The sequence below is a fragment of the Leucoraja erinacea genome, chromosome 23 (assembly GCF_028641065.1).
Source record: "Leucoraja erinacea ecotype New England chromosome 23, Leri_hhj_1, whole genome shotgun sequence".
NCBI lineage: Eukaryota > Metazoa > Chordata > Chondrichthyes > Rajiformes > Rajidae > Leucoraja > Leucoraja erinaceus.
Window position 1 is genome coordinate 9,949,649 of NC_073399.1, and position 13,171 is coordinate 9,962,819.

At 46.0% G+C, this 13,171-nt stretch overlaps 1 protein-coding gene across 2 annotated transcripts in view; it reads left to right on the plus strand.

Annotated features, from left to right (window-relative positions):
* aatkb (apoptosis-associated tyrosine kinase b) overlaps positions 1 to 5,711 on the plus strand; it is a 158,508-nt gene extending 152,797 nt beyond the window's left edge. For both annotated transcript variants that reach the window (XM_055653829.1, XM_055653830.1), the window contains 2 exons: positions 2,457 to 2,684; positions 5,356 to 5,711. In XM_055653829.1, the coding sequence (XP_055509804.1) occupies positions 2,457 to 2,684; positions 5,356 to 5,387 (260 nt within the window). In that variant the 3' untranslated portion in view covers positions 5,388 to 5,711. The remainder of the gene's footprint in view (positions 1 to 2,456; positions 2,685 to 5,355) is intronic.
* The last annotated feature ends 7,460 nt before the right edge of the window (positions 5,712 to 13,171 follow it).

Genomic DNA, 13,171 nt, shown 5'->3' on the forward strand with positions numbered 1-13,171 from the left:
TTTTGTCGGCCTTGGGTACGGCCACAATTGTCGTTGCCCAGTTACTCTGATCTGTCTTCACGAGTACTCCATTCCACTCTAACCTGTCGAGTTCTTCCTCCACTTGTTGCTTTAGTGCATATGGTGCAGGCCTTGGTTGGCAATACACAGGTCTCACATCTTGCTTAAGTCGAGTGTGTGCAGAGTACCCTGTTATTCCCGTGTAACTGTCGGCAAAAATGTTTGCATGTTTGCTGATGTTTTCAAGACATGATTGGGACAAATCGAAGCTGAAAATGTTCTTCCAGTCTAATTCTATTCTACTCAGCCAATCCTTTCCAAGGAGGGTTGGTTTATTTCTGTAGCTGTAGTGTTACTGACTGACCATTATGCTGAACTTTACAGTTCATTTGTCCACGTCTCCAAAACTTTGCCCGAGTAGGTTCTCATCTTGACCTTACTCTCGAACAATGGTGTCTGTGCGAACTTTGTTTCATACAGGTCTCTGCTCATGACCGAACAATCTGTTGCCGTGTCAATACACATATCGATTAACTGTTCATTTATCAATAGTTTAGTTTGAAAGTCCTTGCCTTGGCTGGTTATAGGCTTATCGATGTTGGTTGCATAAACGGTGTACAACACAAGTTCATTTCCATCTGGGTTCAACTCCAAGTTGTGAACTCCTCTCTGGTGTTGTCACGTGATTCCCGCAGATTGTTGGTTTCCTGTTTTAAGCTTGGTCCAACATGCTGGGGTGATATGGCCTTTCTTCTGGCAGTTATACCACTTGGCCATTTTGAACTGACAAAACTGGGATCTTGGTTTGGCCATAGGCTCTGCCTTGTGACTGTAAACGGCCACTGCAGTCCGTGGTGGATGAAACTCGCAAGCATTCTTTGATGCCATCTCCATTGTGGTAGCAATCTTGCATGCTTTCTCGAATGTACGGTCTGGAGTGTTCATGAGTTTGGACTGAATTCGTTCATCCACTAGACCACAAACAAATCTGTCACGCAGTGCACGTCCGCGAAAGGATCCAAAGTTACCGTGCAAAGTTACATTGCAATTTCCAGAGGCTTTGGGTTGAAGTGCTCCTCCAACTTCTTCACAATGTCATTGAATGGCAAGTCTTTTGCCTTTATGGGCGCAAGGAGATTCACGAGTGTGCCGTTCACTTCAGGACCAATCTCTGTGATCAGAATCGCTTTCATGCATTCGCAAATGGCCTTATTTGTTTCAGTCACTATCTCTCCTTCACCACTAATCTCCATTATGTTGTTTGCCGTGAAAAACATGTTTGCTCTCTCCATATAGAAGCTGAACGTCTCTCTACTCTTGTCAAAAATGCCAAGGTTTGCGATATAGCCCGTGGACGCTGCCATCGTGTCGTACTCTTTTTTTTTTAAGAGTCCGTTCAAAAACCCCGAATTCCTGTCTGTTCTGGTGTAACAATTCACCTAAAACATAACTGTACAAAGGCTATTCAGCTTAAGGAACTTGACAAATAAAACTCAGTCTAAAATGTTATACAATCCCAAGGACGGCATCTTGCCACGTAGACACTACATAGAGATAGCCTAACAAACCCTCACCGATTTGTACAGCTGCTGTTTTAAACTACAGTCCCCTGCATAGAAGGATCTGTGGCCTATCGTGTCCAGCTCACAAAAAACTGCGACACAACTCCGTATTTACTGTTTAAAATGTTAAACAATACTGCATGTTGCAAAACAGTCCTGCACTGTATTTAAAGGACGAACTTTTATCCCATCCTCGTCGCCAATTTTGTTATATTCCGGACAGCAAAATGAATAGCAACTTACACGCAGGTTGCCTGGATCACGAGAGAGAGCTTTGTTACACAACATTCCCAGCTTATATTAAACACCAACTCATTAACATATACATGAATTTGTATGAATACATTACAATTATTGATTAAACATGTGAATTAAGTAAAATACCAGAGTAAAAGGAGGCTACAGATTTTTGGTTAATGAGCAAAGCTACTATTCATCGAAAAAAGCTGTTTTTATGCCTGGCTGTTTCAGCTTTGACAGTCCGGAGTCGCCTTCCAGAGGAAAATGACTCAAAGAGAACTAAATCTAAACTAAACTAAACCAAACTACACTATGCTAAATGTGTAAGAAGGAACTGCAGATGCTGGTTTAAACCAAAGATAGACACAAAAAGCTGGAGTAATTCAGCGGGACAGGCAGCATCTCTGGAGAGAAGGTATGGGTGACCTTTCGGGTCGAGGACCTGTCCCGCTGAGTTACTCCAGCTTTTTGTGTCTATCTACACTATACTAATTGTGACAAACACTCGCAAAGGGGAAATTGTTTCATGCAGTAATTATTATTGGTGTTGAAGTGTCAGGCGACAGTGGATAGATTAGGTAAGTGTTTTCAGATGACGGTGAAGAGCTTTGAAGACTGATTTATCTGCCCCTCTCGCCTTCCTCTCTGCCACAGGCGGCGGCTTCGAATGGGATGATGACTTCCCTCTGGTGTCAGTCAAGTCGTCCTTGGTGACGGAAGGGTCCGTGCTGCCCGCGGACCCTGCCTCCGCCAGCAGTTCCCCGGGGTCCGAGCAAGGCCCGGCGCATCAGGCACGCTTCTCCCGATTCACCGTCTCTCCCGCCACCCTCTCGAGGTTCTCCATCACACACGTATCAGATTCAGACATCGACCCAGCAGGAGGTAAGCTGCCCTCCCTCACAACCCACCTCTCACCTCTGTGGGAGATTTTAACAATGACTTAAATACTTTCCCAAAGAAGTACCAACGGACGAGAGTTGAGTACTGTACTAGTTTCAAAGTCGTCTTGTTGAGTCTCATTGTCTGTAACTCGTTTTCACCTAGCACACAGCTAACAGTGGCCTGTTTCCATCATCATCGTTACTTGTTTGCATATCTTATATAAACTCTGTGTTAATAACACCATCTAAACCACCAGGGGGTGCCGCACGATTGGCAGCCTCGCCAACAGTCTGTCTGTTTTTCGTCTTTTTTTTTGTTATTTTTAGTGTGTTTTAAATGTTTGTGTAAATGTTCTCTGGTTTGTTTTATGTGGTGGGTGCAGGAGGGGGTTGGGGGAAACTTTTTTTTTTTCATTGCCGGAGTTGCGATTGTTTTCCGGATCGTGTCTCCGGTCGCTCTGCGGCCTAACGTCTTGGAACTGGCGGCCTTGCTCGGGACCGGCTTTGAGCCCCATCACGGAGCCTGGACTTACCATTGGAGCCGATTCCTCGCCTGGGATCGCTCCACCTGCGGCCTGCGGTCTTTACCATCGCAGTGTCGGGTAGAGACCGTAGATGTCGGCAGCTCCAACAGCGCAGAAGCCCCGACCCGGGGTCAGATCGCCCGCCGCGGGGGAGCTGAGATTCTTCCCGATGCAGGAGCTTGATCGCCCCGACACGGAGAGCCCGACCGCCGGCTACGGGAGCCAAGATCGCCCCGTCAACGGCCTCACAGTGAGGAATGTGGAGGAGTCACTGTGGTGGATGTTTATGCTAAAATGTATTTTGTGTGTTCTGTTGCTTTTTATTAGTATGACTGACTTGGCAAATGAAATTCCTCGCATGTTGCAAAACATACTTGGCTAATAAAGTATTATTGTATTGTAATGGTAAATCGCCATCTATACCTCTCTCGTTTCCCTTACTCCTGACTCTCAGTCTGATGAAGGGTCTCGACCCGAAACGTCACCCATCCCTTTTCGCCAGAACCTTTTTTCACAGAGTGGAAATGTCAAAGACGAGATTTAGCTGGTGAACCTGGATAGGTGGCATTTCAGGATCAGACGGTCTGAAGAAGATTCCCAATGCAAAACGCTACCTATCCATTCCCACCACAGATACTGCCTGAGCCGCTGAGTTACCTCAGCACTTTGTGCTTTACCCAAGACTCCAGCATCTGCAGTCTCTTGTGTCCCCACATTATATTATACTATACTTGAATATAATAATGTATTCATATTGTGGGTCGAGCAACCCGCTGCTGTGCTGTCATGTTTAGTTTAGTTTAGGGATACAACATGGAAACAGTCCCTTTGGTCCACCTAGTCCAGGCTGTACACTAGTTCCATCCTACACACGGGACAATTTTATCAAAGCCAATTAACCCACGAATGTGCACGTCTTTGGAATGTGGGATGGAAACCGAAGCACCCGGAGAAAACCCACATGGTCACAGGGAGAACGGAACAACTCCATACAGACTGACAGCACCCGCAGTCGGGAATGAACCCGGGTCTCTGGCGCTGTAAGGCAGCAACTCTACCGCTGCTCCACCCTGCCGCCCATGTCCGTGATGCTCTATGTACAAAGCATGGAGCAAAGAGAAAGATGGGAGAGTGCAGAATATAATTTCTCATCGTTTCCCAACTCCTGAACCATAATAGATACAAAATGCTGGAGTAACTCAGCGGGTTGGGCAGCATCTCTGGAGAAAAAGGATGGCTTACGTTTTGGGTCGGGACCCTTCACCAGACTCAGTTGCGTCGAGTTACTCCAGCACTTTGTGTCTATCTTTGGCATAAACCAGCATCTGCAGTTCTTTGCTTCTACATCCTGAACCAGATTGCCTGATCATTGACAGAGCTGTTCGTGAGAGCTGCCCTGAACTACTAGCTATCAAAGATCGTATAGGGGAGCAAGATAGACCACTCCTGCTAAATGCAATGGGCTGACGTGTAGTACGGAGCGGAACGTGGGCCATTTGTTCATCCATTTCCGTAACTGGACCGGACCCGACCCGCAGTGTAATCAACGTTGCGGGGGAACAGTTTGTGTTATTAAATTTAAATTCTGAAAATGAGGAGAAGATTTTTACCAAATAACTTTTATTTTTACGAGGATGTTTCCGTAACCGGCTTCCGTCTCCGCACTATTATCCTGTGGGATCTTTGGTGCGGAGACGGAAGCCGGTTACGGAAATGGGGCCGAAAATGACCCATGAATCTGCCCATGACCGTACGTCTCCGTCTTTGCTCGCTACAGGATCTTTGCTAGCTACCTCTTTGATGGCCCTCGGACTATCCTTGACCAGACTTTGCTGGCTTTACCTTGCACTAAACGATGTTCCCTTATCATGTAAATGGATCGATTGTAGTCATGTGTTGTCTTTCCGCCCACTGGTTAGCACGCAACAATAAGCTTTTCACTGTACCTCGGTACACGTGACAATAAACTAAACTGAAAGTGAACTGTTCTTGCCATGCATGAACCGGCTGCTGCAACAGTGGCCACACATCAGAAAGCATCTCGTTCACTGCCAAGCGCTGTGGACCAGAGCACAGTCTAAACTTCACTTGGACGTTCCTGTGGATAGTAGTGACGCTAACTCTCTCTTCTCCCCTCAATCCCCACAGGCAGCAGCGCTGGACGTAGTGAGAGGGAATGACTGGTGAGTCCACGGATGGAACTCTTGTTTTATTTTTCGTGGGGAATTCATATCAAAATGGACAAGACCTGACCAGAAAAGGAATTGCAATCAAATGCTTCACTCGATGACCTGCCCTGGAATCGATGGGACAACTTGATGGCGAGTTTTGGCTGCCAGCGCGTACGGGCGCTGCACTGTTCCCAGCACTGGGTGGGTGACTCAGTCCTTCCCCTCTCCAGTTTGGATCCTCTCGTCCCAGTTCAAGACGGGACTTCCTCAACTCCGATATCGTCACGGCAGGCCAACCTGATCCCGAATTTTTGCTGGTGCCCCCCCATCCTCTCCCCCTCTCTCCCCCCCCCCCCCCCCCCAAACTCCCCTTGGGACAAGTGGGTCGGGTTACGCCGGAAGAAGGAGGCATCTTGCAACTGGAGGAGACCACCCACACGCCGCCAGCAACACGCCTGCCCCAGGGAAGGGACCTGATATTTCACGTGTGGCCCCAACTGTGAGGGTTTCCAGAAGAAAACAAGACACTGTAGACAGTTTGGCCACCATTTATATCGAACCACGTCTTGCAAATAACACCATCCGCTTATAGACACCGACCCCCGAGGCCCACAGCAAGATGTGCTTGGATTAAGCTATTTATTAACCATTTACTGCTCACATCAACCATGCCTCACAGTGTTCAATCCACAGTATTTAGTGTTGCGCCTTTATGCGTTTGATATTGAATAGTGTAGGAGGCCAGTTAAACTGCAATCTCTATACTATTTTTGTAAAACCAGTCAAACTACTGATGAATATATTGTAAATGTTGCCAAAGAGATGTAAAAGATTGTGCAGCTCTGAGCGGTGTTAGTTGCTTCCTGTACGGCTTCAAGCTTCAGTGTCTCAGTATAAACTCTGGAAAGATGCATACACGCACTTTCTGCCCATCCTTTTGCTTCTCAATGGATGCAACATCTATTCTATAACAAAAGATTAACCAGTTGCATGACATCAGTAAGGGGGGCTATCTTTTTAAGTGTTACAACTCTTAGTATTCTGTTAACTGATCAAAACGGGTCATTACCGCTAGTCAATGTTTTATTTCCATCTAGTTACCAGCATGTGGCTTAAATTACCATACTAATAAACTTTTTATGATATCTTATATTTGCTTTTCTTTCCTTCCTAAGGGGTCCTGTCCCACTTACCCGACTCTTCCGGCGACTGCCGGCACCCGTCATAGGTCATCGCAGGCCGCCGAAATGTTTCAACATGTTGAAAACCCAGCGGTGACCGGAACAAGGTACGACTCTTGGGGCGACTACTCACGACCATATAGGCTTCACCCCGCGACATGTCGCCTGTATGGCCGTGAGTCGTCTCCTCAGTCGCCCAAAGAGTCGCAGCGTCTTTCTGGTCGCCGCTGGATTTTCAACATGTTGAAAATTTTCGCCTGTGACGGTTGCCGGCAGTCGCCGAAAAAGTCGCGTAAGTGGGACAGGCCCATGACTTCTTAGTTCTCATGGTGAGAACGCCTCGTATCCTGTGACCACTTCTGCCCTTCTACGATCTCCCATCCTTCCCCCGTCCCGCCAAACCAAACGCGCTCTTGCCCAAGGCAGGGATTCATTAGAAGTCTCCGTTTGTTTTAAGTTGAAAGATACAGCATGGATAACACGATGGAGTAAATCAGTGATTATGACCCTCAAAACACAAAAAAAACCCAGTGTCATCTGCAGCGCGAAGGGTAAATGCTCCAATCAGAAGCTCAAACTGACAAACGGATCTGGTGTTGTCAGACCTGGAGCCGGAAATCCAGGTTTACATCTAAAGACACAGAGTACTGGAGTAACTCAGCGAGTCAGGCAGCATCACTGGAGAACATGGATAGGCCCAAAAGAGGTCTTGGCCTCAGACGTCGCCTGTTCATTTTCCCCAGAGATGCTCCCTGACCTAATCCAGCACTTTTTGTCTTTTTTTGTACACTAACATCCTTTTTCAACACTCCAGATGTGAATCTGGATGCAACACACTCTCCGAGCACTGGGAATATGAACAACAGCAACAGGGACTAATTTAGTTGGCATGGACGAGTTGGGCCGAAGGGCCTGTTTTCCGTGCTGTGGCCCTATAATAATTGTGGAATGGCCAAGATTAATGTAACACTAAAGCTAACACTACAGCCATGCATAGTCTTTGCGACAAATCAAATTCTGACCAAATAGAAATGATATCATCTATTTAACTGCAGCCTCTCACCTTCTCAGCTTCGCCCCAGAGGCTGACTCCCTGGTGCAATGACGAGGGAATACTGCCCACTCAGATGGATGGCCAGAGGAGATAGGAGTTGAAGCATTGGGTAGGATCTTCCCCTGGCTAGGAATTGGGGTGGGACGGGGAGACGGGCAGAGTGGGGTTGGAACCAGGACGGGTTGGTTGTGGAACAATGGTCCCAGGATTTTGGGGTGGATAATTTAGGAGAAATGTATTTACTCATAAACCTTCCCACCATGGATAAATCTGTGGAGACATCGTCACTGAACAGAATTAAGGTGCAGGTGGAAATATATCTAAACGCAAAAGACAGGAGTATAGGAGGGGGGGAATATGTATTAAGATAGAAGGTAGAGATGAGTCTGAAGAAGAGTCTCGACTCGAAATGTCACCCATTCCTTCTCTTCAGAGATGCTGCCTGATCTGCTGAGCTACTCCAGCATTTTGTGTCTATTGAGATAGAAGATCAGCCATGATGGCACTAGGTGCTAGAACAGACTCAAAGGCCTGAATGGCCTATTCCTGCTGCTATTTCCGATCTTCCTCCATTAAAGTGTGGCTCCCCCTGCTCTCTCCAATGTAAAAGGCATCAATGGCATTCTCTGACTCAAACAGGCTGCATCAACCAGTAATTCACGCGCAACTTACCGCTGATCGATGCATCTTTATGTGGCACTTTGTGGTAGATCACTGTGCATAAACTAATTTCTGCATTTCCTACCTTACAGCAATGATAACACATCCAATGTAAAGCACTTTTGACATTCTGAAAGGTGGATTTAATTTAACTTTTCTAAGATTTTTTTTTAGTTTACAATAAAGAAATCTGTATGGTGTGGTACGGTACTTTATTTGTTATATATATCGAGGTACAATGAAATTCATTTTGTGTAGTTAATTTACATACAGTTCAGCACAGGCATAACTATACATCTTATATAGCACTTAGATGCATCTTAGATAAGCATCTCGGGTGCAGTACAGGTGTATAGCAGTTGTACACTGAGACAGTATTCAGTCATAGACATAGAAACATAGAAAATTGGTGCAGGAGTAGGCCATTCGGCCCTTCGAGCCTGCACCGCCATTCAATATGATCATGGCTGATCATCCAACTCAGTATCCTGTACCTGCCTTCCTTCCATACCCCCTGATCCCTTTAGCCACAAGGGCCACATCTAACTCCCTCTTAAATATAGCCAATGAACTGGCCTCAACTACCTTCTGTGGCAGAGAGTTCCAGAGATTCACCACTCTCTGTGTGAAAAATGTTTTTCTCATCTCGGTCCTAAAGGATTTCCCCTTTATCCTTAAACTGTGACCCCTTGCCCTGGACTTCCCCAACATCGGGAACAATCTTCCCGCATCTAACCTGTCCAACTCCTTAAATATTTTGTAAGTTTCTATAAGATCCCCCCTCAATCTTCTAAATTCTAGCGAGTACAAGCCAAGTCTATCCTGTCTTTCTTCATATGAAAGTCCTGACATCCCAGGAATCAGTCTGGTGAACCTTCTCTGTACTCCCTCTATGGCAAGAATGTCCTTCCTCAGATTAGGAGACCAAAACTGTACGCCAGTCGCCAGATCTGGTGGCATTTTCGAGTCCCAGTTGTTGTAAGTGCAGGGTTCTTGAGCTGACTGTTGTCCTGGCGGCGTTGCAGGGTCGGCCTGGCCAAGCGTAGCCATGCTGTCCACCGCTGTAGGCCACGCCCGGTCCGCACGCTTGTCCTCTTGGAGTGGCGCCCAGTCCAGCTGAGCCCCAGGCCTGTTACAATTCTTTTAAATTTTGCAACTCATTTTTTGTGCTGCCATTTCCCCAGACTCAGCTTATGGTGAAGATAACCAACTGAGTTTGTAGGGGAGGTGAAACTTTTTCTCGATAATAGTGCACTTGGTATTGTACCCCTTGTACTTGGTATTGGTTTACCATCGTCATCGAGGTACAGTGGAAAACCTTGTGTTCATGCTAACCAGTCAAATCACACGACACATGAGTACAATCAAGTCACATATAGGTGCAAAATGTCAAGAGAAAAATAGCCAAAGTGAAGAATGTTGTGTAACAGTGTTACGGCTGCAGGGGGAAAAAAAAGCGCAGATGAGGTAGGTTGGGAGATCGTGACTTCACGTGGCTTATGTGGGATCTGTTCATTAGTCGGATAACAGCGGGGAACAACCTGTTCCTGAATCTGCTGGTACATACGTTTCAGCTCTTGTGTCTTCTACCCGGCAAGAGAGAGAAGAAGGAGGAATGACTGGGGGGGCGGAAACAAGTCTTTGATTATGTTGGCTGCTTTCCCGAGGCAGCGTGAAATGTAGAGAAACAACATGACACTTTGTACCTACTGATCTTGACGTGCTCGTGTCAGGTGAAAAGCAAATGGCTGCTCAATTCTTGCAGACCACTGTCAAACAGTAATTATTGACTTGTCCGATCGGAGTAAACAGTTATTGTGATAGCCGTGCGTATCCAAATGAGTCACAATTACAATTATATAAAGGTCACTTATATAACTGGCTAATGCATCCAGTTGTTAGGCGAAGGTCATATAATGGACCCCATCATATGGTTCTGGAGAAAGCCTGTTCTGAACACCCGCAATGAGTGGGCGGACTGTGATTTTGTGCAGGGCTTCCTGGCAGACGCAGTTATTTACTGAGACCAGCTGGAGGCTTGTTTTAATTTTAAATCAGGGCAAGTTTTTCTTTTCATTTAACTTCACAGCAGTGCAGCGCTTTCAGCTTTGTGCGCAGAGTGTTAGCAACCAGTGCTGCCAGAACAGCTACAGCAGGAAAAGGCACCACATTTAGTTAACCCCAAACTCACCAAAAACACAACTCCAATTCCCTGACCATTGTTGAGTTCTGTATTGTATTGTATTGTATATCTTTATTGTCATTTCCTGAGTATTCACATACCCAGAGGAAACAAAAAAACGTTGCTCAACCAGTGTCCATTCAGTGTGCATTAAAAATAAATAGAAATAAAAATACATATATCATGAACAAATTTAACACTCTACTAAACATTCAACAGGCGTTCCGATCGGCAGCGGCACGACAGTGGCTCTGTTGCAGTGTGTCCAGGTTGGTGGTTGGTGCGCGATACTTTGGCAGGGGGCAAAGTCCATTTAGCAGTCTTATAGCCTGTGGGAAGAAGCTGAGGAGCATCCTGCTGGTTTTGCAGCTAATGCTCCTGTACCTCTTCCCAGATGGCAGGATGGAGAATATGTGATGCGATGGGTGGTAGGGGTTCACAAATTCATGTGATAAGGAGCAGAATTAGGCCATTCGGCCCATCAAGTCTACTCCGCCATTCAATCAAGGCTGATCTATCTTTCCCTCCTGCCTTCTCCCCGCAACCGCTGACACCCGTACTAATTAAGAATCTATCTATCTCTGTCTTAAAAACACCCATTGACTTGACCTCCACAGCCGTCTCAAGAGTTGCAGACAGGGAGAGGCTTCAGAGGGTAACTAGGACAGCGCAGAGGATCATTGGCTGCCCTCTCCCCTCCCTGATGGACATCTACACCTCCCGCTGCCTTAGCAAAGAAGATCATCAAAGACAGCTCCCATCCTGCGTTTGGACTGTTCGACCTGCTGCCCTCTGGAAGGCGCTATAGGTGCATCAAATCCAGGACAAATAGACTCAGGAATAGTTGCTTTCCGAGAATTATAACTACTATTAATTCTAATTCACACATGCACTGATTTCACTGCCCAACACCACGGACTTCCATCTGTATATATGTATATATGTATGTAGCGCCGCAGAAATTGTGCACCTAGTATGTATGCACTGAGCAGCTTTATTTCACTGTACTTTATAGTGAATAAATGGCATATCCCTATCAGAACAAGATTCAAAAGAGCAGCTCAGAGTGGTTGAGATGCGACTTTAAAGAAAGGAATTAACCAAGGATTCTGCCAGGAGTTGGAAAAATCCTAGTTAATTCCACAGTAAAAAGCTATTTAGGCTTTTAAACACACCCTAGATAGACACAAGACGCTGGATTAACTCAGCGAGTCAAGCAGCATCTCTGGAGAAAAGAAATAGGTGATGTTTCAGGTCGAGACCCATCTTCTGACTGAGAGTCAATGGAAAGGGGAACGAGAGATATAGACGGTACATAGAACAAATTAATGAAAGATATGCAAAGAGCAACAATGATCAAGGAAAGGTGGAGCCCACAATGGTCCATTGTTGGCTGTGGGGCTAGGTGATAACGAGTTATACAGACAATGAAACTCAACAGGACAACAGTGAAACTAGTACAGTGACTAAGGTGGGGGAGGGACGGAGAGAGAGGGGCTGCAAGGGAAGTTAGAGAAATTAATTTTCATACCCCTGGGTTGTAAACTGACCAAACAAAATATGAGGTGCTGTTCCTCCAATGGAGGAGGCCCAGGACACACAGGTCAGAGTGGGAATGGGAGGAGGAGGTAAAGTATTTGGCAACTGGGAGTTGGTCTCAGCAAGAGGCAGGAGTATTTGTGAGCTTCATGCGACCACATGAATGCAGAGCCACCACCTCTTGCACTATAGACACAGGTACAGTTTGTTTGCCTGCTACCCAATCAATACATATCACAGACACAAGGAACTGGTGATGCTGGTTTATAAAAATGATACAGTGCTGGAGTAACTCCAGCTGGAGTTGAGGCAGGTACTAATCACAAAGTTTAAGAAACATTTAGATAGATACATGGACAGGAGAGATTTGAAGGGATATGGGCCAAACGCATGCAGGTGGGACCAGTGTAGATGGGGCATGTTGGGCGGTGTGGGCAAGTTGGACGGAAGGGCCTGTTTCCACACTGTATGATTCTATGACCTGCTGTGATACTCCATCAATTTGTGTGTCTTATTATTGGTAAACAGGCATCTGCAATTCCTTGTGTCCACAACTCTTGAATTATGATGGAAACTGTGTGCTCTGTATTTTGAAACACATGATCATAGTAAAAGCAAAAGAGAAAATAATTGCAAATGCCTTGTGTGTGTACAGGCTGTTTCATGGTTCCATTTTGCAGTCAACCAAATGTTGATATTTGTCCATAGTTATAGGAGCTGACTGAGGCCCATCAAGTCTACTCCGCCATTCAATCATGGCTGATCTATCTTTCCCTCTCATCTCCCTCCATATGTCAGAAAATACACATAATCACTTGATATCTCTGTAGCATTATAGCATACTACATCTCTGGCGAAAACAGATGGGTGACGTTTTCGGGTCGAGACCTTTCTTCAGACCAGACACTCGAAACCAGAAAAATTTCAGACCCAGTTCTGAAAGAAATGTCCCGACCCAAAACGTAACCCATCCCTTTGCTCCAGGGAATTAAGTTAGGTGCGATGGTTTACAATGACCTGGCCTTTTGCAAGTTGGTGGTGTGATTATGTTCTCTCTGGTCCTCAATCAGATCCAGCTACCGAGTACTGTCACTGAGGTCCACTATGGAGAGTGCTTGCTGCCTTTCCATAGCCTTCTCGGAGTCATTTCCCATTGACTGATTCCCATTGTCCAAGT